Genomic DNA, 26,283 nt, shown 5'->3' with positions numbered 1-26,283 from the left:
TAAAATCTTGAAGAAATGGCTTTCTGCTGTTGTAACGCCCTGGCCATAGAGAGGGGTTTTTGTTCTTTATTTTGGTTAGGCCAGGGTGTTACATTGGGTGGGCGTTCTATATTCCTTTTTCTATGTTTTTGTATTTCTTTGTTTTGGGCCGTGTGTGTGGCTCCCAATCAGGCACAGCTGAAGCTCGTTGCTGCTGATTGGGAGTCACACATAAGGAGCATGTTTTTCCTTTGGGTTTGTGGGTAATTGTTTCTGTCAGTGTTTTGTACCAGACAGGACTGTTTGCTGTCGGTTTACTCGTTTCTTGTTTTGTATAGTGTTCATGTTGTTTATATTAAATTCTGATAATGAACACTAACTCCGCTGCACCTTGGTCCACTTCTTCAGACGACAGCCGTTACAGAATTACCCACCACCAAGGGACCAAGCAGCGGAAGAGGGAGGTCCGGTCAATGGAGGAGACGCCGGCCAGCAGACGGGGTCGCTGGCGTCAGTCGAGGAAGCCCGGAAGACACCCCCAAGAAAATTTTTGGGGGGGGCTAATGGGGTGGTCTGGAAGGGCAGAGGAGGAGCCCAGACCACTGCTCTCGTGGGGGATGACGGCAGAGGAGGAGACGCAGATGAGGTGGTTTATTGAGGACCTGCTGAAGGAAGATCTGGAGGAGGAGCCATGGGAGGCGGAGTTGCGCGCTGTGTCGCCAGTGCGTCCGCACAGCCCGGTGCGTCCGGTGGACATGCCCAGCACATGCCGTGCTAGGAAGGGCATCCAGCCAGGACGAGTGGCAAAACCGGCTCCACGCTTCAGTTCACCAGTGCGTGTTCACAGTCCTGTCTGGCCCGTCCCTGCTCCCCGCACCAAGTCCACAGTGCATGTCCCCAGTCCTGTCCGGCCCGTCCCTGCTCCCCGCACCAAGCCCAAGGTGCGTGTCCCCAGCCCTGCCAGTCAGCAGTCGTCAGAGCTGCCCGCCAGTCAACAGTCGTCGGAGCTGCCCGCCAGTCAACAGTCGTCGGAGCTGCCCGCCAGTCAACAGTCGTCGGAGCTGCCCGCCAGTCAACAGTCGTCGGAGCTGCCCGCCAGTCAACAGTCGTCGGAGCTGCCCGCCAGTCAACAGTCGTCAGAGCTGCCCGCCAGTCAACAGTCGCCAGAGAGGTCAGACTGCGCTGAACTGCCGGAGTGGCCAGACTGCGCTGAACTGCCGGAGTGGCCAGACTGCGCTGAACTGCCGGAGTGGCCAGACTGCGCTGAACTGCCGGAGTGGCCAGACTGCGCTGAACTGCCGGAGTGGCCAGACTGCCCCGAACTGCCGGAGTGGCCAGACTGCCCCGAACTGCCGGAGTGGCCAGACTGCCCCGAACTGCCGGAGTGGCCAGACTGCCCCGAACTGCCGGAGTGGCCAGACTGCCCCGAACTGCCGGAGTGGCCAGACTGCCCCGAACTGCCGGAGTGGCCAGACTGCCCCGAACTGCCGGAGTGGCCAGACTGCCCCGAACTGCCGGAGTGGCCAGACTGCCCCGAACTGCCGGAGTGGCCAGACTGCCCCGAACTGCCGGAGTGGCCAGACTGCCCCGAACTGCCAGAGTGGCCAGGGAGGCCCGCCAGCCCGGTGAGTCCTGTGCCTACGCCTAGGGCCAGGCCTCTGTCATGTCTCCCCAGCCTGGTGAATCCTGGGTCAGTGCCGTCAGAGCAGCCAGGGTCGCCCACCAGCCAGGCGCAACCATCGCCGCCCGCCAGCCGGGCGCAGCCAGGGTCGCCCGCCAGCCGGGCGCAACAAGGGTCGCCCGCCAGCCAGGCGCAACCATCGCCGCCCGCCAGCCGGGCGCAACCATCGCCGCCCGCCAGCCGGGCGCAACCATCGCCGCCCGCCAGCCGGGCGCAACCATCGCCGCCCGCCAGCCGGGCGCAACCATCGCCGGCCGCCAGCCGGGCGCAGTCAGTGTCGCCCACCAGACCTTCGGCGCGGCCAGGTGCGCCACCGAAGAGGGCGACGTCAAGGGTGGAGCAGAGGCCACGTCCCGCACCTGAGCCGCCGCCGTAAGAAGGCCCACCCGGACCCTCCACTTCAGAGTCAGGTTTTGCGGCCGGAGTCCGCACCTTTGGGGGGGGGGGTACTGTAACGCCCTGGCCATAGAGAGGGGTTTTTGTTCTTTATTTTGGTTAGGCCAGGGTGTTACATTGGGTGGGCGTTCTATATTCCTTTTCTATGTTTTTGTATTTCTTTGTTTTGGGCCGTGTGTGTGGCTCCCAATCAGGCACAGCTGAAGCTCGTTGCTGCTGATTGGGAGTCACACATAAGGAGCATGTTTTTCCTTTGGGTTTGTGGGTAATTGTTTCTGTCAGTGTTTTGTACCAGACAGGACTGTTTGCTGTCGGTTTACTCGTTTCTTGTTTTGTATAGTGTTCATGTTGTTTATATTAAATTCTGATAATGAACACTAACTCCGCTGCACCTTGGTCCACTTCTTCAGACGACAGCCGTTACAGCTGTATTGGGAGAGTAGCAGAGAGCCACTGTAAACATAGCTATTCTTAATAGCAGAGATTTTTACAGATAAAGGCTATTTTTGAGTTTTCACTGGTAATTATTGCAGGCAAATCTGGGACAAGGCCAGACTACAGCCCTAACAGTGTTTTCTCTACAGCTCTACCACTGAGAAGAAATGTGAAACTGTGTAGCAGACAAGGATGGATATAAAGGCAAAGGAGTTGTTCTCCATCTAGACAGCCCCGGCAGACCCAGCTTGTGTGTGTGTGTGTGTGTGTCTCCTCGTGCGCGTCTGAGGCTATTGATTTAGCATTAACATTAAAGGCCATGTTGTTTTCTGTGTGTCTGGTGGGGAAAGACTTCCCCTAAAGTCCAGCCAGCTCAGCCTTTCAAAACTCTGCTGCGCGTCATCCTCTCTGTCTAAATCCTCTCTCAGCTCCTTACAAAGTGCGGGGTATTCCTTTTGGCTCTGAGATATGGCCTGCAGACACAGAGCTGAACGGATGACGTAGCACAACATCCACCCAGACAACATACAATAGCAACACTTCACAAAGCCTTGTCTATCCCTGCTGTTTTTAAGGAGATAGCTGGTATAGTGGTGGAGTATTCATGTTGTTGTATGCAACGATAGTGAGTACAGGATGAGGGTGTATACTTGCAGTAGCACTAATAAATGATACTAATAGCTATAGGGATTGAGAAAGCCCCGTTGTATTCAGAGAAAGCCCCGTTGTATTCAGTGGACTGAAGACTAAGGAACAATCGCCCCAGGTCCAATGTTAGAGGAATGGTGACTCAGCAGCTGACAGTGATTTAGCTAAAACAATTATAACCATGCCTTTACACACACACACGCACACGCACACACACACACACACACACACCAGCATTGACCAGGAAGGAAGGTGGTGATAGCCCTAGTTGTAACAGAGACACTGATGATGATGATGGTGATAGACACAACAGACCTGACAGGGGCGGTGGTGGGGACTCTGGGTAGGGTGATGGTGATAGACACAACAGACCTGACAGGGGCGGTGGTTGGGACTCTGGGTAGGGTGATGGTGATAGACACAACATACCTGACAGGGGAGGTGGTGGGGACTCTGGGTAGGGTGATGGTGATAGACACAACAGACCTGACAGGGGAGGAGGTGGGGACTCTGGGTAGGGTGATGGTGATAGACACAACAGACCTGACAGGGGAGGTGGTGGGGACTCTGGGTAGGGTGATGGTGATAGACACAACAGACCTGACAGGGGAGGTGGTGGGGACTCTGGGTAGGGTGATGGTGATAGACACAACAGACCTGACAGGGGCGGTGGTGGGGACTCTGGGTAGGGTGATGGTGATAGACACAACATACCTGACAGGGGAGGTGGTGGGGACTCTGGGTAGGGTGATGGTGATAGACACAACAGACCTGACAGGGGCGGTGGTGGGGACTCTGGGTAGGGTGATGGTGATAGACACAACAGACCTGACAGGGGCGGTGGTGGGGACTCTGGGTAGGGTGATGGTGATAGACACAACAGACCTGACAGGGGCGGTGGTGGGGACTCTGGGTAGGGTGATGGTGATAGACACAACATACCTGACAGGGGAGGTGGTGGGGACTCTGGGTAGGGTGATGGTGATAGACACAACAGACCTGACAGGGGAGGAGGTGGGGACTCTGGGTAGGGTGATGGTGATAGACACAACAGACCTGACAGGGGCGGTGGTGGGGACTCTGGGTAGGGTGATGGTGATAGACACAACAGACCTGACAGGGGCGGTGGTGGGGACTCTGGGTAGGGTGATGGTGATAGACACAACAGACCTGACAGGGGCAGTGGTGGGGACTCTGGGTAGGGTGATGGTGATAGACACAACAGACCTGACAGGGGAGGTGGTGGGGACTCTGGGTAGGGTGATGGTGATAGACACAACAGACCTGACAGGGGCGGTGGTGGGGACTCTGGGTAGGGTGATGGTGATAGACACAACAGACCTGACAGGGGAGGTGGTGGGGACTCTGGGTAGGGTGATGGTGATAGACACAACAGACCTGACAGGGGCGGTGGTGGGGACTCTGGGTAGGGTGATGTTGATAGACACAACAGACCTGACAGGGGCGGTGGTGGGGACTCTAGGTAGGGTGATGGTGAGCTTGCCCCCCTCCTCTGGGTGGTGTTGGTATTGGATGGGTTTGGTCTTGAGCAGGTCGGGGGCGGTCCTGATGGAGACCTGCTGCTGTAAACCCCCAGCACTGTTCCCTCTGGACATCAACACAAAGCTGTAATCTGTGTCTGGCTGCAGCCTCGTGATCAGCTTCCTCTTCAGGTTCCCCTGCACCTCCACACTCTGCTGGTTGTACAGGATCTAGATAGACACAGAAAGAAGTGTCACACACACACACACACACACACACACACACACACACCAGTGGAGGCTGGTGGGAGGAGCTATAGGAGGACAGGATCATTGTAATGGCTGGAATGGAATTAATGGAATGGTATCAAACACATGGAAACCACATGTATGACTCCATTCCAAATATTCCATTTCAGCCATTACAATGAGTCCATCCTCCCACCAGCCTCCACTACCACCCAACCACCCACCTGCACACACCCACCCACACTCTCTCTCTCTCTCAATTTCAATTCAAGGAGTTTTACTGGCTTTGGGGGGGGAAAATTACATTGCCAAAGCAAGTGAAATAGATAATAAACAAAAGTGAAATAAACACAAAAGTTCCAAAAGAATAAAGACATTTCAAACGTCATATTAAGTCGATATATAGTGTTGTAATGATGTGTAAATAGCTAAAGTACAAAAGGGAAAATAAATACACATAATTATAGGTTATATTTACAATGGCGTTCGTTCTTCACTGTTTTTTTTCTCTCTCTCTCTGTCTCTCTCCTCTGGTTGTATACATTCTAACCAACAGGGAGTGCTCTGGTCAATGAGTTTCACACAGAACACCTCTTGGTCATCACAGAGGTCAGGAATACAATGAAGTCTCTATCATATTCACTAGCAATAGTCCTTTGTTGAATGGATAGAGTGAAGTGCAGTACAATTTTACTTTCTACAGCACCTTATGTCCATATCCTACAGCACCTTATGTACATATCCTACAGCACCTTACATCCATATCCTATAGCACCTTACGTCCATATCCTATAGCACCTTATGTCCATATCCTATAGCACCTTATGTCCATATCCTATAGCACCTTATGTCTATATCCTACAGCACATAATGTCCATATCCTACAGCACCTTATGTCCATATCCTATAGCACCTTATGTCCATATCCTATAGCACCTTATGTCCATATCCTATAGCACCATATGTCTATATCCTACAGCACATAATGTCCATATCCTACAGCCCCTTATGTCCATACCCTACAGCACCTTATGTCCATATCCTACAGCACCTTATGTCCATATCCTACAGCACCTTATGTCCATATCCTACAGCACCTTATGTCCATATCCTACAGCACCTTATGTCCATATATCCTACAGCACCTTATGTCCATATCCTACAGCACCTTATGTCAAAATCCTATAGCACCTTATGTCCATATCCTATAGCACCTTACGTCCATATCCTATAGCACCTTATGTCTATATCCTACAGCACATAATGTCCATATCCTATAGCACCTTATGTCTATATCCTACAGCACCTTATGTCCATATCCTATAGCACCTTATGTCCATATCCTATAGCACCTTATGTCCATATCCTACAGCACCTTATATCCATATCCTACAGCACCTTATGTCTATATCCTATAGTACCTTATGTCCATATTCTACAGCACCGTATGTCCATATCCTATAGCACCTTATGTCCATATCCTACAGCACCTTATGTCCATATCCTACAGCACCTTCTTCTATATCCTACAGCACCTTATGTCCATACCCTACAGCACCTTATATCCATATCCTACAGCACCTTATGTCTATATCCTATAGCACCTTATGTCCATATCCTACAGCACCTTATGTCCATATCCTATAGCACCTTATGTCTATATCCTACAGCACCTTATGTCCATATCCTACAGCACCTTATGTCCATATCCTACAGCACGTTATATCCATATCCTACAGCACCTTATGTCTATATCCTATAGCACCTTATGTCCATATCCTACAGCACCTTATGTCCATATCCTATAGCACCCTATGTCCATATCCTACAGCACCTTATGTCCATATCCTACAGCACCTTATGTCCATATCCTACAGCACCTTATGTCCATATATCCTACAGCACCTTATGTCCATATCCTACAGCACCTTATGTCAAAATCCTATAGCACCTTATGTCCATATCCTACAGCACCTTATGTCCATATCCTACAGCACCTTATGTCCATATCCTATAGCACCTTATGTCCATATCCTAAAGCACCTTATGTCCATTTCCTACAGCACCTTATGTCTATATCCTATAGCACCTTATGTCCATATCCTACAGCACCTTATGTCCATATCCTATAGCACCTTATGTCCATATCCTATAGCACCTTATGTCCATATCCTACAGCACCTTATGTACATATCCTATAGCACCTTATGTCTATATCCTATAGCACCTTATGTCCATATCCTATAGCACCTTATGTCTATATCCTACAGCACCTTATGTCTATATCCTACAGCACCTTATATCCATATCCTACAGCACCTTATGTCTATATCCTACAGCACCTTATGTCCATATCCTATAGCACCTTATGTCCATATCCTATAGCACCTTATGTCCATATCCTATAGCACCTTATGTCTATATCCTACAACACATAATGTCCATATCCTACAGCCCCTTATGTCCATATCCTACAGCACCTTATGTCTATATCCTATAGCACCTTATGTCCATATCCTATAGCACCTTATGTCCATATCCTACAGCATCTTATGTCTATATCCTATAGCACCTTATGTCCATATCCTATAGCACCTTATGTCCATATCCTACAGCACCTTATGTCCATATCCTACAGCACCTTATGTCCATATCCTACAGCACCTTATGTCTATATCCTATAGCACCTTATATCCATATCCTATAGCACCTTATGTCTATATCCTACAGCACCTTATGTCCATATCCTATAGCACCTTATGTCCATATCCTACAGCACCTTATGTCTATATCCTACAGCACCTTATATCCATATCCTACAGCACCTTATGTCCATATCCTACAGCACCTTATGCCAATATCCTATAGCACCTTATGTCTATATCCTATAGCACCTTATGTCCATACCCTACAGCATTTTATGTCTAAATCCTATAGCACCTTATGTCCATATCCTACAGCACCTGATGTCCATATCCTACAGCACCTTGTGTCCATATCCTACAGCCCCTCATGTCCATATCCTACAGCACATAATGTCCATATCCTATAGCACCTTATGTCCATATCCTACAGCACCTTACATCCATATCCTATAGCACCTTATGTCCATATCCTATAGCACCTTATGTCCATATCCTATAGCACCTTATGTCTATATCCTACAGCACATAATGTCCATATCCTACAGCACCTTATGTCCATATCCTATAGCACCTTATGTCCATATCCTATAGCACCTTATGTCCATATCCTATAGCACCATATGTCTATATCCTACAGCACATAATGTCCATATCCTACAGCACCTTATGTCCATACCCTACAGCACCTTATGTCCATATCCTATAGCACCTTATGTCCATATCCTATAGCACCTTATGTCCATATCCTACAGCACCTTATGTCCATATATCCTACAGCACCTTATGTCCATATCCTACAGCACCTTATGTCAAAATCCTATAGCACCTTATGTCCATATCCTATAGCACCTTACGTCCATATCCTATAGCACCTTATGTCTATATCCTACAGCACATAATGTCCATATCCTATAGCACCTTATGTCTATATCCTACAGCACCTTATGTCCATATCCTACAGCACCTTATGTCTATATCCTATAGCACCTTATGTCCATATCCTATAGCACCTTATGTCCATATCCTACAGCACCTTATATCCATATCCTACAGCACCTTATGTCTATATCCTATAGTACCTTATGTCCATATTCTACAGCACCGTATGTCCATATCCTATAGCACCTTATGTCCATATCCTACAGCACCTTATGTCCATATCCTACAGCACCTTCTTCTATATCCTACAGCACCTTATGTCCATATCCTACAGCACCTTATATCCATATCCTACAGCACCTTATGTCTATATCCTATAGCACCTTATGTCCATATCCTACAGCACCTTATGTCCATATCCTATAGCACCTTATGTCTATATCCTACAGCACCTTATGTCCATATCCTACAGCACCTTATGTCTATATCCTACAGCACCTTATATCCATATCCTACAGCACCTTATGTCTATATCCTATAGCACCTTATGTCCATATCCTACAGCACCTTATGTCCATATCCTATAGCACCTTATGTCCATATCCTACAGCAGCTTATGTCCATATCCTACAGCACCTTATGTCCATATCCTACAGCACCTTATGTCCATATCCTACAGCACCTTATGTCCATATCCTACAGCACCTTATGTCCATATATCCTACAGCACCTTATGTCCATATCCTACAGCACCTTATGTCAAAATCCTATAGCACCTTATGTCCATATCCTACAGCACCTTATGTCCATATCCTACAGCACCTTATGTCCATATCCTAAAGCACCTTATGTCCATTTCCTACAGCACCTTATGTCTATATCCTATAGCACCTTATGTCCATATCCTACAGCACCTTATGTCCATATCCTATAGCACCTTATGTCCATATCCTACAGCACCTTATGTACATATCCTATAGCACCTTATGTCTATATCCTATAGCACCTTATGTCCATATCCTATAGCACCTTATGTCTATATCCTACAGCACCTTATGTCTATATCCTACAGCACCTTATATCCATATCCTACAGCACCTTATGTCTATATCCTACAGCACCTTATGTCCATATCCTATAGCACCTTATGTCCATATCCTATAGCACCTTATGTCCATATCCTATAGCACCTTATGTCTATATCCTACAGCACATAATGTCCATATCCTACAGCACCTTATGTCCATATCCTATAGCACCTTATGTCCATATCCTATAGCACCTTATGTCCATATCCTATAGCACCTTATGGTCTATATCCTACAGCACATAATGTCCATATCCTACAGCACCTTATGTCCATATCCTACAGCACCTTATGTCCATATCCTACAGCACCTTATGTCCATATCCTACAGCACCTTATGTCCATATCCTACAGCACCTTATGTCCATATCCTACAGCACCTTATGTCCATATCCTACAGCACCTTATGTCAATATCCTATAGCACCTTATGTCCATATCCTATAGCACCTTATGTCCATATCCTATAGCACCTTATGTCTATATCCTACAGCACATAATGTCCATATCCTACAGCACCGTATGTCTATATCCTATAGCACCTTATGTCTATATCTTATAGCACCTTATGTCCATATCCTACAGCACCTTATGTCCATATCCTATAGGACCTTATGTCCATATCCTACAGCACCTTATGTCCATATCCTATAGCACCTTTTGTCTATATCCTACAGCACCTTATGTCCATATCCTACAGCACCTTATGTCTATATCCTATAGCACCTTATGTCCATATCCTACAGCACCTTATGTCCATATCCTATAGCACCTTATGTCTATATCCTACAGCACCTTATGTCCATATCCTACAGCACCTTATGTCTATATCCTATAGCACCTTATGTCCATATCGTATAGCACCTTATGTCCATATCCTACAGCACCATATATACATATCCTACAGCACCTTATGTCTATATCCTATAGTACCTTATGGTCCATATCCTACAGCACCTTATGTCCATGTCCTATAGCACCTTATGTCCATATCCTACAGCACCTTATGTCCATATCCTACAGCACCTTATTCTATATCCTACAGCACCTTATGTCCATATCCTACAGCACCTTATATGCATATCCTACAGCACCTTATGTCTATATCCTATAGCACCTTATGTCCATATCCTATAGCACCTTATGTCTATATCCTACAGCACCTTATGTCCATATCCTACAGCACCTTATGTCCATATCCTGCAGCACCTTATATCCATATCCTACAGCACCTTATGTCTATATCCTATAGCACCTTATGTCCATATCCTACAGCACCTTATGTCCATATCCTATAGCACCTTATGTCCATATCCTACAGCGCCTTATGTCCATATCCTATAGCACCTTATGTCCATATCCTATAGCACCTTATGTCCATATCCTATAGCACCTTATGTCTATATCCTATAGCACCTTATGTCCATATCCTACAGCACATTATGTCCATATCCTACAGCACCTTATGTACATATCCTATAGCAGCTTATGTCTATATCCTATAGCACCTTATGTCCATATCCTACAGCACCTTATGTCCATATCCTACAGCACCTTATGTACATATCCTACAGCACCTTATGTCTATATCCTATAGCACCTTATGTCTATATCCTATAGCACCTTATGTCCATATCCTACAGCACCTTATATCCATATCCTACAGCACCTTATGTCTATATCCTATAGCACCTTATGTCCATATCCTACAGCACCTTATGTCCATATCCTATAGCACCTTATGTCCATATCCTACAGCACCTTATGTCCATATCCTACAGCACCTTATGTCCATATATCCTACAGCACCTTATGTCCATATCCTACAGCACCTTATGTCAAAATCCTATAGCACCTTATGTCCATATCCTACAGCACCTTATGTCCATATCCTACAGCACCTTATGTCCATATCCTAAAGCACCTTATGTCCATTTCCTACAGCACCTTATGTCTATATCCTATAGCACCTTATGTCCATATCCTACAGCACCTTATGTCCATATCCTATAGCACCTTATGTCCATATCCTACAGCACCTTATGTACATATCCTATAGCACCTTATGTCTATATCCTATAGCACCTTATGTCCATATCCTATAGCACCTTATGTCTATATCCTACAGCACCTTATGTCTATATCCTACAGCACCTTATATCCATATCCTACAGCACCTTATGTCTATATCCTACAGCACCTTATGTCCATATCCTATAGCACCTTATGTCCATATCCTATAGCACCTTATGTCCATATCCTATAGCACCTTATGTCTATATCCTACAGCACATAATGTCCATATCCTACAGCACCTTATGTCCATATCCTATAGCACCTTATGTCCATATCCTATAGCACCTTATGTCCATATCCTATAGCACCTTATGTCTATATCCTACAGCACATAATGTCCATATCCTACAGCACCTTATGTCCATATCCTACAGCACCTTATGTCCATATCCTACAGCACCTTATGTCCATATCCTACAGCACCTTATGTCCATATCCTACAGCACCTTATGTCCATATCCTACAGCACCTTATGTCCATATCCTACATCACCTTATGTCAATATCCTATAGCACCTTATGTCCATATCCTATAGCACCTTATGTCCATATCCTATAGCACCTTATGTCTATATCCTACAGCACATAATGTCCATATCCTACAGCACCGTATGTCTATATCCTATAGCACCTTATGTCTATATCTTATAGCACCTTATGTCCATATCCTACAGCACCTTATGTCCATATCCTATAGGACCTTATGTCCATATCCTACAGCACCTTATGTCCATATCCTATAGCACCTTTTGTCTATATCCTACAGCACCTTATGTCCATATCCTACAGCACCTTATGTCTATATCCTATAGCACCTTATGTCCATATCCTACAGCACCTTATGTCCATATCCTATAGCACCTTATGTCTATATCCTACAGCACCTTATGTCCATATCCTACAGCACCTTATGTCTATATCCTATAGCACCTTATGTCCATATCGTATAGCACCTTATGTCCATATCCTACAGCACCATATATACATATCCTACAGCACCTTATGTCTATATCCTATAGTACCTTATGTCCATATCCTACAGCACCTTATGTCCATGTCCTATAGCAGCTTATGTCCATATCCTACAGCACCTTATGTCCATATCCTACAGCACCTTATTCTATATCCTACAGCACCTTATGTCCATATCCTACAGCACCTTATATGCATATCCTACAGCACCTTATGTCTATATCCTATAGCACCTTATGTCCATATCCTACAGCACCTTATGTCCATATCCTATAGCACCTTATGTCTATATCCTACAGCACCTTATGTCCATATCCTACAGCACCTTATGTCCATATCCTGCAGCACCTTATATCCATATCCTACAGCACCTTATGTCTATATCCTATAGCACCTTATGTACATATCCTACAGCACCTTATGTCCATATCCTATAGCACCTTATGTCCATATCCTACAGCGCCTTATATCCATATCCTACAGCACCTTATGTCTATATCCTATAGCACCTTATGTCCACATCCTACAGCACCTTATGTCCATATCCTATAGCACCTTATGTCTATATCCTACAGCACCTTATGTCCATATCCTACAGCACCTTATGTCCATATCCTATAGCACCTTATGTCCATATCCTATAGCACCTTATGTCCATATCCTATAGCACCTTATGTCTATATCCTATAGCACCTTATGTCCATATCCTACAGCACATTATGTCCATATCCTACAGCACCTTATGTACATATCCTATAGCACCTTATGTCTATATCCTATAGCACCTTATGTCTATATCCTATAGCACCTTATGTCCATTTCCTACAGCACCTTATGTCCATGGAACGGTAATTTTGCCACTGCTCCCTCAACAATCAGCACAGATGAAAGTCCCGCTATCTGACGTGAGACAATGACTCCTGTCAGGTTGTAGATGGCCTTCCTGACTTACCTTGAAAGGCACTTGAGACTTGTAGGTTTCTGGCACTTCCCAAGTCAGCAGGACAGAGGTCTTCATCACAGCTTTCACACCAAAGTTTTTGGTGAACTCTGGGGAGTTGGAGGAGGGAGAAAGGGGGAGAGAAGGGACACACACAGAGGATGAATTATAAAAGAGCTGTACTTCCTGTACTTCATCTGTGCTTCCTATATAATGACAGCTAGGGGAATCCTAGAGCATCCTGGAAGATCAGTGCTACATTAATAGTAGTAGATAGTAGTAGCAGACAGGGTTTAAGATAGCTGACTAACAGCTTATGAAACATCTCTCTATTTTATAAAAGTCAAAGTTAAGGGATGTTATTGCATTGACACTTTAACACCAAGGCTACTCCCATGAGCTTTACTCAACATTCAACTTTACTATAGACACACACACGCACGAGCACACGCACACGCACGAGCACACGCACAAGCACACAAACAGACATACACAAACACAGTAGCATGAAGGTGCTAACTGGCACTGTGAAGCTTGACTATAAATAGCTAGCAGCAGGGGGATAAACATGTATTGATGTACCCTAATAACATGTAAGGAGTGTTTCCTGGTTCTGCTGTATTGGTACTGCTGTACCACAGGAAGCTGCTGAAGGGAGGACGGCTCATAAAATGGCCGGAATGGAGCGAATGGCTTTGATACCATTTCACTCATTCCACTCCAGCCATTACCATGAGCCCGTCCTCACCAATTAAGCTGCCACCAACCTCCTCTGTGCTGTACTGGTTATGCTGGACTGGTTCTGCCAATCTAGTCCAGTTGCCACCAGCTTCCACACACACACAGCTACGCATATGTTCCTCTCACATAACATCTGATCTGTCTGTGCCAGAGAGACTGGATGTGTGTGTGTGTGTGTGTGTGTATGTGTGTGTGTGTGTGTGTGTGTGTGTGTTTGTGAGATGTATGTGAGTGTGTGTGTGGGTGTGTGTTTGTGAGATGTATGTGAGTGTGTGTGTGTGTGCATGCGTGTGCGTGCGTGCGTGAGTGAGCGAGTGTGTGAGTGAGTGTGTGTGTTTGCATGGATCTGTGTGTCATGACGTTGGCCTCTTTGGGTACAGGAAGGACAGTTGACCCCCTCCCCTTTGTACCATCACCCAACCTACCTTCCCCCCCAACCCAGGGTTGTAAAAATTCCAAGAGGAGAATCTACTACAACATGTTTCATAGAGAGACAAAGGAAATTCTTCCAACTCATAGAATTGGAGAACCTAGCGACATGTGTGTTCTGGAGAAGATATGGAAGATTGATGAAGACTCCAGCTACGAACTGATCCGCTTGGTACAATTTTGTGATACTCAGAAGAGACAATATAGCCATATTACCCTAAAACGGTCTACATGATAGCCTCAGCGATGAGACTGAATCCACATGGGTGTATACAATGTATTATTAAGGATAAAGCTATTTGTAATACATTGAGATGCTATGTACTGATGTTAATGTGATAGAATTATATTTCTGTAACCAAGTCTAGCTCAGTCATAGGCACGCCCCCAGGGACACATACAGGACCAGGCGTCATTTGACAAGCCTGTTCTCTGGGTACTATAAAAGACCCCCTGATTTACATTTCTGGAGACCAGGCCTACACTCCATTGCGAGTTGGCTCATAGGTTTGACCAGCCAAGTACTCTACTGAAAGTGAACCATACCACGTGGTTAACTTTTAGACTATCGATATCGACAGAATAAGAACAAGTCTTTGATATTAATTATTAGTCTGCAGCTAAGTAAATTATATCATCGAACGCGAAGACCAACCACATCCATTCTATGACGACATTCATGAATGTCGCTCTGACAGATCCATTCTAACCGAGAGAGAGAACGCTGACAAACTCTCCATCAGAACAAAACTCTCCAACAAGAATCCCGACGACACATGAGCGTAAATATATATTGATTGCAAACGTTCCCGAATGAGTGAGCCTTCAATTGTCAATTGTTAATATTAATGAACTCTGTGTAACTTCTCAGCTTACCGTTTTATGACCCATTGTCTAACAGACCAGCCATGCTTGTTAGCCAGTAGGGCACATTACTATGCCAATCCTTGGTGACGATAGTTGCTGTTTGTATGTTTTCTGTTAATTACTTAGTGTAGTAAATAAATGATTTTAAGACAATTGATGTATGGATGATTTTAGTAAAGACTGGGTTCGTGCAGATAACCAAGAATTACAACTTTCATGATGAGACTGAAACAACATACGGGTTAAGATTGACTGCTATCGATGTAAAATATTACTAAGTATTTTAAGAGTTTATTCAGAGGATAACAGCTCTATAAACGTTCTTCTGTGGTGCCCCGACTTTCTAGTTAATTACATTTACATGATTAGCTTAATCAGGTAATATTAATTACAGAGAAATAATTTTATAAGTTAGCATGTCATATCACTTAATCCGGCATAGCCAAAGACACGACATATACATGTGGGTATGGTGTGTCTGCACCTGTGTGAGGCTATTTATTGAGATCAGCAGAGCTCACGAGGCATGGAGGTAGACACGATCATGCCCTATCTGGATGTGTGTGTGCGCGCGTGGGTCGGTTCCCCCGACCTTTGGACTTACATGCAATGATCCCTGGTGTATAATGTGTGTACTCAAGCAATGGGGGGTGCAACAGAGTATGTGTGTGAGTTCTCACCAGGCATGGAGGTAGACATGGTCCTACTCTGAATACTAGGACTGTTGGGTCCGGCTCCCTTGCTGGTGAAAGCCCTGACCCTGATGTCATAGGTGGTATCAGGCTGCAGCCCCATGATGGTCATCTGGGTCTCTATCGTGCTGTTGAGATAGAAACAATAAGATTGTTTTTAGTGTTTTAATAAGAATAAGCATTTTAATGTGTTTGTGTCGTCAGAACTCCTTACAGAACATGAAATACCACAAAAAACATCTAGACTTTATAAAGGGCAGGAGACTGTACAGGGGACTGGAAAACGTGAACAATCTTAATAATACCTATTGGTGTGGTTCTGTTGGCTGTTGATATCTCTGTACACCACCACGTACTGGACGATCCTCCCGTTCCTCTCAGCCAGCGCCGGAGGCTCCCAGGCCAGCTTGGTAGTAGTCGTGGTCAGGCCTACGACACTCAGGTTCTGGGGGTAACTACTGGGCACATCGTCCGGCGTCGTAATCTCCTTCACGTACTCCTCGCCGGTGCCCGCCCGGTTCTTGGCGCAGAGCTTGAAGACGTACGTGGCGCCCTTGTGCAGGCCGGTGACGGTGAAGTGGTCGTCTGTCTTCTTGAAGTCCTTTACAGTGAACGACTCCTCCTCCATACGTTTGTACTGAAGCTGGTAGCCAACATGCTCACCCACCATCTCCTTCGGTGGTTGCCACTGGATGAGGGCTGTATTACCAATGGTGGTACTGATCATCATAGTGGGCCTGCCTGGGACTAACGGGCAGAGAGAAGAATTAGGATCATTAGCATAATGACAAGGAACACACTTAATAATGACATAGAACACACTTAATAATGACATAGAACACACTAAATAATGACATACAACTCACATGATAATGGCATACAACACACATAATAATGACATAGAACACACGTAATAATGACACAGGACACACTAAATAATGACATAGAACACACTTAATAATGACACAGGACACACTAAATAATGACACAGAAGACACTAAATAATGACACAGAACACACTTAATACTTAATAATGACATAGAACACACTAAATAATGACACAGGACACACTTAATAATGACACAGAACACACTAAATAATGATACAGAACACACTTAATACTTAATAATGACATAGAACACACTTAATAATGACATAGAACACACTTAATAATGACAAAGGACACACTTATTAATGACACAGAACACTTAAATGATTACTACCACTACAGTATTATTCAGTACTACCATAAGTTACCACTGTAAAATGTAAATATACTGGACAATTACTGCTGTTACTCTAACCATTAAGACCATGGGGGACCAGTAAACTATAAGGACCTGCTGATTTCTGTGTCCGAAATGGCCCCCTATTCCCTATATCCCCCTTTTGTAGGACTGCGGACCAATTTCACAACAACAACAATCAAAACAACTTAGTCAGGGTCTCAACTGACTGTTGAGAGTTAGAATAATAGAATACACAAGGTGCAATTTTGAAATGAGGTTGTGCATCAGCAGCCACTCAATTAGCCCATGTCAGCATTTCTTTTCAGATTGGTAAATGAGTCTCGTGGCCAGCTATCTAAACTTGTAGTAAGCATGGTGGAATTACCGCCCGGGGTGGGCCCATTGATCATCAGTTATCATATTAAAAACTGCAAACATTTACCTCCCCCTATGGCAAATTGTGTAGGTGTAGAATTGTATGAAATTAGTTGTAAAACTGCCTATTTTTTTCTCTGCCCGATGGCAAAATTAGTAGAACTGCATGAAATGAGTTCTAAAATTGCAAAATCTTCTTTCTGCCCCATGGTAAAATTCGTAGTATTGCAGCAAACTTGCTTTAAAATGGCAAAATTTTCTCTATGCCCCATGGCAAAATGTACAGAATTGCAGGAAATTAACTTTAAAGCTAAAAATATATATATTATTTTCTGTGGGTACGCAGACCGAAAGCTACTGCAGCCCCACATGATGAGTTCCGTGTTTTTGTGTCCCCCATCATAGTTGCCCATCCCTGCCCTACTGTATATAGTGCACTACTTTTAACCAGAGTATTATGGGTCAAGAGTAGTGAACTACATGAGGAATAGGGTACCATTTGGGAAGCAACCATAGTGTGTAGTCATGGAGACAGCCATAGTGTGTAGTCATGGAGACAGCCATAGTGTGTAGTCATGGAGACAGCCATAGTGTGTAGTCATGGAGGCAGCCATAGTGTGTAGTCATGGAGACAGCCATAGTGTGTAGTCATGGAGACAGCCATAGTGTGTAGTCAAGGAGGCAGCCATAGTGTGTAGTCATGGAGACAGCCATAGTGTGTAGTCATGGAGGCAGCCATAGTGTGTAGTCATAGAGACAGCCATAGTGTGTAGTCATGGAGACAGCCATAGTGTGTAGTCATGGAGACAGCCATAGTGTGTAGTCATGGAGGCAGCCATAGTGTGTAGTCATGGAGGCAGCCATAGTGTGTAGTCATGGAGACAGCCATAGTGTGTAGTCATGGAGACAGCAATAGTGTGTAGTCATGGAGACAGCCATAGTGTGTAGTCATAGAGACAGCCATAGTGTGTAGTCATGGAGACAGCCATAGTGTGTAGTCATGGAGACAGCCATAGTGTGTAGTCATGGAGACATCCATAGTGTGTAGTCATGGAGGCAGCCATAGTGTGTAGTCATGGAGGCAGCCATAGTGTGTAGTCATGGAGACAGCCATAGTGTGTAGTCATGGAGACAGCCATAGTGTGTAGTCATGGAGGCAGCCTTAGTGTGTAGTCATGGAGGCAGCCATAGTGTGTAGTCATGGAGGCAGCCATAGTGTGTAGTCATGGAGGCAGCCATAGTGCGTAGTCATGGAGGCAGCCATAGTGTGTAGTCATGGAGACAGCCATAGTGTGTAGTCATGGAGACAGCCATAGTGCGTAGTCATGGAGACAGCCATAGTGTGTAGTCATAGAGACAGCCATAGTGTGTAGTCATAGAGACAGCCATAGTGTGTAGTCATGGAGACAGCCATAGTGTGTAGTCATGGAGACAGCCATAGTGTGTAGTCATGGAGACAGCCATAGTGGGTAGTCATGGAGGCAGCCATAGTGTGTAGTCATAGAGACAGCCATAGTGTGTAGTCATGGAGACAGCCATAGTGTGTAGTCATGGAGACAGCCATAGTGTGTAGTCATGGAGACAGCCATAGTGTGTAGTCATGGAGGCAGCCATAGTGTGTAGTCATGGAGGCAGCCATAGTGTGTAGTCAGAGTAAGAGGGTAGTTTCAGGTGAAGCCAGTTAAAGTGAGTACTACTGTTCAGTTTGTAGTTTGGACTGCAGTGACATTATCACGGAAACTCACACCGGGCCTACTTCTTCTCAACTTTCTATGAACTCAACTTCCCATGCTCTCTCTAAAAAACTAAAACCCTCACAGGCCTTAACTTACACAGCCCTGTCACTTTCAAGCTGTAGCTGCCTTCATTAATAAATAAACAATGAGTAACAATAACTTGGCTATATACAGTGCACCATGACAGAGTCGATGTGCAGGGAGGGGTAAATGTACATACACCTTAGCCAAATACATTTCAACTCAGTTTTTCACAATTCCTGACATTTAATCCTAGTAAAAATTCCCTGTTTTAGGTCAGTGAGGATCACCACTTTATTTGAAGAATGTGAAATGTCAGAATAATATAATTATTTATTTCAGCTATTATTTCTTTTATCACATTCTCAGTGGGTCAAAAGTTGACATACACTCAATTAGTATTTGATATCATTGCCTTTAAATCGTTTAACTTGGGCCAAACATTTTGGGTAGCCTTCCACAAGCTTCCCACAATAAGTTGGGTGAATTTTGGCCAATTCCCCCTGACAGAGCTGGTGTGACTGGGTCAGGTTTGTAGGCCTCCTTCCTCGCACACGCTTTTTCAGTTCTGCCCACACATGTTCTATAGGACTGAGGTCAGGGCTTTGTGATGGCCACTCCAATATCTTGACTTTGTTGTCCTTAAGACATTTTTCCACAACTTTGGAAGTATGCTTGGGGTCATTGTCCATTTGGAAGACCCATTTGCAAACAAGCTTTAACTTCCTGACTGATGTCTTGAGATGTTGCTTCAATATATCCACATAAGTTGTCTTTCCTCATGATGCCATCTATTTTGTAAATTGCAACAGTCCCTCCTGCAGCAAAGCACCCCCACAACATGATGCTGCCACCCCAGTGTTTCACGGTTGGGATGGTGTTCTTCAGCTTGCAAGCCTCCCCCTTTTCCCTCCAAACATAACAATGGTCATTATGGCCAAACAGTTCTATTTGTGTTTCATCAGACCAGAGGACATTTCTCCAAAAAGTACGATCTTTGTCCCCACGTGCAGTTGAAAACCGTAGTCTGGCTTTTTTATGGTGGTTTTGGAGAAGTGGCTTCTTCCTTGGTGAGGGGCCTTCCAGGTTATGTAAATATAGGACTCGTTTTACTGTGGATATAGATACTTTTGTACCTGTTTCTTCCAGCATCTTCACAAGGTCCTTTGCTGTTGTTCTGGGATTGATTTACACTTTTCGCACCAAAGTACGTTCATCTCTAGGAGACACAACGCGTCTCCTTCCTGAGCGGTATGACGGCTGCCTGGTCCCATGGTGTTTATACTTGCGTACTATTGTTTGTACAGATGAACATGGTACCTTCAGGCGTTTGGAAATTGCTCCGAAGGATGAACCAGACTTGTGGAGGTCTACAATTTTGTTTCTGAGGTCTTGGCTGATTTCTTTTGATTTTTCCATGATGTCAAGCAAAAAGGCACTGAGTTTGAAGGTAGGCCTTGAAATACATCCACAGGTACACCTCCAATTGACTCAAATGATGTAAATTAGCCTATCAGAAGCTTCTAAAGCAATGACATAATTTTTTGGAATTTTCCAAGCTGTTCAAAGGCACAGTCAACTTAGTGTATGTAAACTTCTGACCAACTGGAATTGTGACACAGTGAATTATAAGTGAAATAATCTGCTAGTAAACAATTGTTGGAAAAATGACTTGTGTCATGCACAAAGTAGATGTCCTAACCGACTTGCCAAAACTATAGTTTGTTAACAAGACATTTGTGGAGTGGTTGAAAAATGAGTTTTATTGACTCCAACCTAAGTGTATGTAAACTTCTGACTTCAAATGTATATATATATATATATACAGTATGTACATATAACTAGGATGTGACTAGGCAACAGGATAGATAATAAACAGTAGCAGCAGCATATGTGATGACTCAAAAAAGGTAGTTCGAAAAGGGTCAATGCAGACAGTTAAATAGCTAACCAAATATCTACCCGGACTATCTATTTAGGAGCTGTTCAGGGTCCTGTTGGTTCCAGACTGCATCGGTACCACTTGGAGGTGCAGTAAGATAGAAAACAATCTATGACTTGGCTGGCTGGAGGCTTCGAAAATGTTTAGGGCCTTGCTTTGACACCGCCTGGTATAGAGGTCCTGGATGGCAGGGAGCTCAGCCCCAGTGATGTACTAGGTCGTACGCACTACCCTCTAGCGCCTTGCGGTCAGATGCCGAGTAGTTGCCATACATACCATGCAGTGACTTAGCCAGTCAAGATGTTCTCAATTGTGCAGCTGTAAAACGTTTTGAGGATCTGAGAGCCCATGCCAAATCTTTTCAGCCTCCTGAGGGGGAAGAGGCGTTGTTGTACCCTCTTCCCGACTGTGTTGGTGTGTGTGGACCAGGATAGATTCTTATTGATGTGGACACTGAGGAACTCGACCCGCTCCACTACAGCCCTGTCAATGTGAATTGGGGCATGCTCGGCCCTCTGTTTCCTGTAGTCCACGATTACCTCCTTTGTCTTGCTGACGTTGAGGGAGAGGTTGTTGTCCTGGCACCACACTGCCAGGTCTCTGACCTCCTCCCTATAGGCTGTCTCATCCCTGTTGGTGATCAGACCTACCACTGTAATTTCTGTGTTTAGTCCCAGGGTCCTTAGCGTAGTGATGGGCTTGGAGGGCACTATGGTGTTGAACGCTGAGCTGTAGTCAATGAACAGCATATTCACATAGGTGTTCCTTTTGTCCAGGAGGGCGAGGGCAGTGTTGACTGCAATAAAGATTGCGGCTAATAAGGATTTGTTGGGGAGGTATGGAATTGGAGTAGATACAGGGTGTCTGGGATGATGTTGTTGTGAGCCATGACCAGCCTTTCAAAGCATTTCATGGCTACAGATGTGAGTGCTACGGGGCGATAGTCATTTAAACAGTTTACCTTAGCGTTCTTGGGCACAGGGACTATGGTGGCCTGCTTGAAACATGTAGCTATTACAGACTGGGTCAGGGAGAGATTGAAAATGTCAGTAAAGACACTTGCCAGCTGGTCAGCGCAGTTTGTGTGTGTGTGTGTGTGTGTGTGTGTGTGTGTGTGTGTGTGTGTGTGTGTGTGTGTGTGTGTGTGTGTGTGTGTGTGCATGCGTGCGTGTGTGTGTGTGTGTGCGCACATGCATGTGTGTGCTTGCATGTGTGCGTGTGTGTGTAGCTGTACACACCTGCTCCAGTGGTGGTGACCACCTTGGCCTTACTGCGTGCCCCGTCCCCCTTGGTGGTGTAGGCTGCCACGGTGACAGAGTAGGTGGTCTCAGGGAGCAGGCCTGTTATAACAGCCTCCTGGGGGAGAGAAAAGTTTAAACAGCCTGGGTCAGGCTGTGATGACGGCTAACACAATTGCCCAGCCTTCACCCACTGTACTGTGTTGAGTCCACTCCGGGAGGGTTAGGCACTCAAGCGCACACACACACACACACACACACACACACACACACATTCCATACGTCAGTGTAGCATTTTAAACACTCCTAAGGCATTGAAGTTCTTTCTGAGAAATGGTTACAGAGAGGGTAAAAGATCTGCCCTCAACAAGATCTGTCCTCAACAAGATCTGTCCTCAACAAGATCTGTCCTCAAGATGATCCTCAACAAGAGCTGTCCTCAAGATGATCCTCAACAAGATCTGTCCCCAACAAGATCTGTCCTCAACAAGATCTGTCCTCAACAAGATCTGTCCCCAACAAGATCTGTCCCCAACAAGATCTGTCCTCAACAAGATCTGTCCTCAACAAGATCTGTCCTCAACAATATATGTCCCCAACAAGATCTGTCCCCAACTAGATCTGTCCTCAACAAGATATGTCCTCAACAAGATCTGTCCTCAAGATGATCCTCAACAAGATCTGTCCTCAACAAGATCTGTCCTCAACAAGATCTGTCCTCAACAAGATATGTCCTCAACAAGATCTGTCCTCAAGATGATCCTCAACAAGATCTGTCCCCAACAAGATCTGTCCTCAACAATATCTGTCCCCAACAAGATCTGTCCCCAACTCGATCCGTCCTCAACAAGATCTGTCCTCAACAAGATCTGACCACAAGATGCTCCCTGTCATAAACAGACATTTCAGAGTTGCATAGTATGAGTCACTCATTTTACTGTGTCTCAGTACTGTGTCTCAGTACTACTGTGTCTCAGTACTGTGTCTCAGTACTACTGTGTCTCAATACAGTGTCTCAGTACTACCATGTCTCAGTACCACCGTGTCTCAGTACTACCGTGTCTCAGTACCACCGTGTCTCAGTACCACCGTGTCTCAGTACCACCGTGTCTCAGTACCACCGTGTCTCAGTACTACCGTGTCTCAGTACTACTGTGTCTAAGTCATTTTGTAAATATTGACCTTCTAATTCTTCCTGATATTTTATACTGGGGAATATTAAAGGAGAATGTCACAATTTAGGAAGATAATATGTATGTTTGATGTAAATGGAATGTCGTAGAAGGTTCCAGACACTTTTTTTTACATTTTCACTTGGTTTTGAAAAATGTACCCAAGCAGCGAGTTACTTGCTGAGCCTCAAATTAGATACATATTAGGTTCCAAAATAGTGACATTCTCTTTTAATATAGATGCTATACAGCCCAAAAACACAAAGACAGTGTTGAATTATAAAACCCAAACAAAGTCACAGCCTTGATCTCCGAGTCTCTCTTTTGACCAGGTCCCATATGGTTCTGTTGAAAAGCAGTACACTAGCCAGGCACTTTTGAAGATACGCCCCCAGTTAAAGTGTTCAGAGTTGTTCCCGGTCTCTCTCTCTGACTGGCCAGAACCACAGCCTTTAAAGCAGTTTGTATCCAACTGTTAAGTGTAGGCTACAATAAGCAAACCCCATTAAGCACACCAACACAAACCACACAAAATACACACACATGACACAAATCAAAACTTGAGATCTCTTTCTCACGCATGCACGCACACACACACGCACGCACACACACACGCACGCACGCGCACGCGCGCACACACACACACACACACACACACACACACACACACACACACACACACACACACACACACACACACACACACACACACACATCTATATCAAAGTGCACACCCTCACACATGTTCCTCCCATTTCAAAAGGAACTCATTAAAATGACGACACCTAAAGAGACAGAGCTCCTTTGAGCCCATAAAAGAGTTGGAGAGGTTCTTTCTCCTCGGACTGAGTGGGGATCCATTTCCTCCAGGGATGATGAGATGAGCGAGAGGATAGATGGATGCGCTTCAGACTGAAGAGAGGAAGTCAAAGACAGGAGGGGGGTTTCCAACTGAGAACACCCAGGAAGACTCATACCCCCCATCCATCATTCCATCTTATCCCTCCATCAGCCAGCCGCCTGTGGCACCAGCCTGTAGGTGAGAGGTTCCAGCCCAGCCTGTGGGTGCCTGGGGCCTGGAGCTCAGCCCAGCCTGTAGGTGCCTGGGGCCTGGAGCTCAGCCCAGCCTGTATGTGTCTGGGGCCTGGAGCTCAGCCCAGCCTGTAGGTGCCTAGGGCCTGGAGCTCAGCCCAGCTTGTAGGTGCCGGGGGCCTGGAGCTCAGACCAGACCATCGCTCCATCTTATCCCTCCATCAGCCAGCCGCTTGTGGCACCAGCCTGTAGGTGCCTGGGGCATGGAGCTCAGCCCAGCCTGTGGGTGCCTGGGGCCTGGAGCTCAGCCCAGCCTGTAGGTGCCTGGGGCCTGGAGCTCAGCCCAGCCTGTAGGTGCCTGGGGCCTGGAGCTCAGCCCAGCCTGTGGGCGCCTTGGGCCTGGAGCTCAGCCCAGCTTGTAGGTGCCGGGGGCCTGGAGCTCAGACCAGCCTGTAGGTGCCTGGAGCTCAGCCAAGCCTGTAGGTGCCGGGGGCCTGGAGCTCAGCCCAGCCTGTAGGTGCCGGGGGCCTGGAGCTCAGCCCAGCCTGTAGGTGCCGGGGGCCTGGAGCTCAGCCCGTAGGTGCCGGGGGCCTGGAGCTCAGCCCAGCCGTGTCTGCCTGGGGCCTGGAGCTCAGCCCAGTCTTCTGAGGAGAGGAGATGAGATGACAGACCACGAAGCTGCAGCTAACAACCACAGAAATGAGCATGGCCATACAAGCCAGCTCTGATTCCCAGAGACCAAACAAATGTTTCATCATGATTTCATGGCTAGCCTTTCACATCTTTATTGCATGACATTCATTAAAAAGCTCTTCCCATCCTGCTAATTAATCACAGACATGCTGCTGTGCAGAGCAGGCTGGCGGACTCTGTAGTAGGCTATTTTGAGAAAAGATCGCACACTTAGGGTTTATGTAACCCTCCCCCAAACCCCACCCCATCTTCCAGTAAGGGAGTTGGAGAGTTAGAGATAAGAGGGAAATATGAGTCATCTGAAGCTATAACATTTATTTTAAAAGCTTCATTATTTTAAATGTACAGGATTCCTTTTTAGTTTCGGGCACTGCAGTGGTTTCCCTCTTTCAACTGGATTTTTTAAAATGAATCAGTCTCTTATCTCTCTCTCTCTTTAAAATCCAGAGGGGGTGGAGGAGGAGGGGGGGTGGAGGAGGGGGGGGGGTTCTCTGGGAATGTAGGGATGGATTCCATGGGAGGGAATATATTAAACATTTAACATTAAGACATGGGCTGCATCACAAATGGCACCTTATTCCCTATATAGCGCACTACTTTTGATCAGGATCCATACGGCCCATAGGGCTCTGGTCAAAAGCAGTGCAATA

General features: G+C 45.8%; 1 protein-coding gene across 1 annotated transcript in view; it reads right to left on the bottom strand.

Annotated features, from left to right (window-relative positions):
• Positions 1–26,283, bottom strand: part of ptprfa (protein tyrosine phosphatase receptor type Fa) — a gene marked incomplete in the record, with an annotated part of 146,376 nt that overhangs the window by 44,123 nt on the left and 75,970 nt on the right. Inside the window, 5 exon segments of the mRNA XM_029707766.1 lie at positions 4,595–4,851; positions 13,479–13,576; positions 16,184–16,323; positions 16,501–16,942; positions 22,737–22,854. Coding sequence (XP_029563626.1) covers positions 4,595–4,851; positions 13,479–13,576; positions 16,184–16,323; positions 16,501–16,942; positions 22,737–22,854 — 1,055 coding nt within the window.

Source organism: Salmo trutta, chromosome 22, assembly GCF_901001165.1.
Source record: "Salmo trutta chromosome 22, fSalTru1.1, whole genome shotgun sequence".
Taxonomy (NCBI): Eukaryota; Metazoa; Chordata; class Actinopteri; order Salmoniformes; family Salmonidae; genus Salmo; species Salmo trutta.
This window is presented reverse-complemented; position numbering and strand designations above follow the sequence as displayed.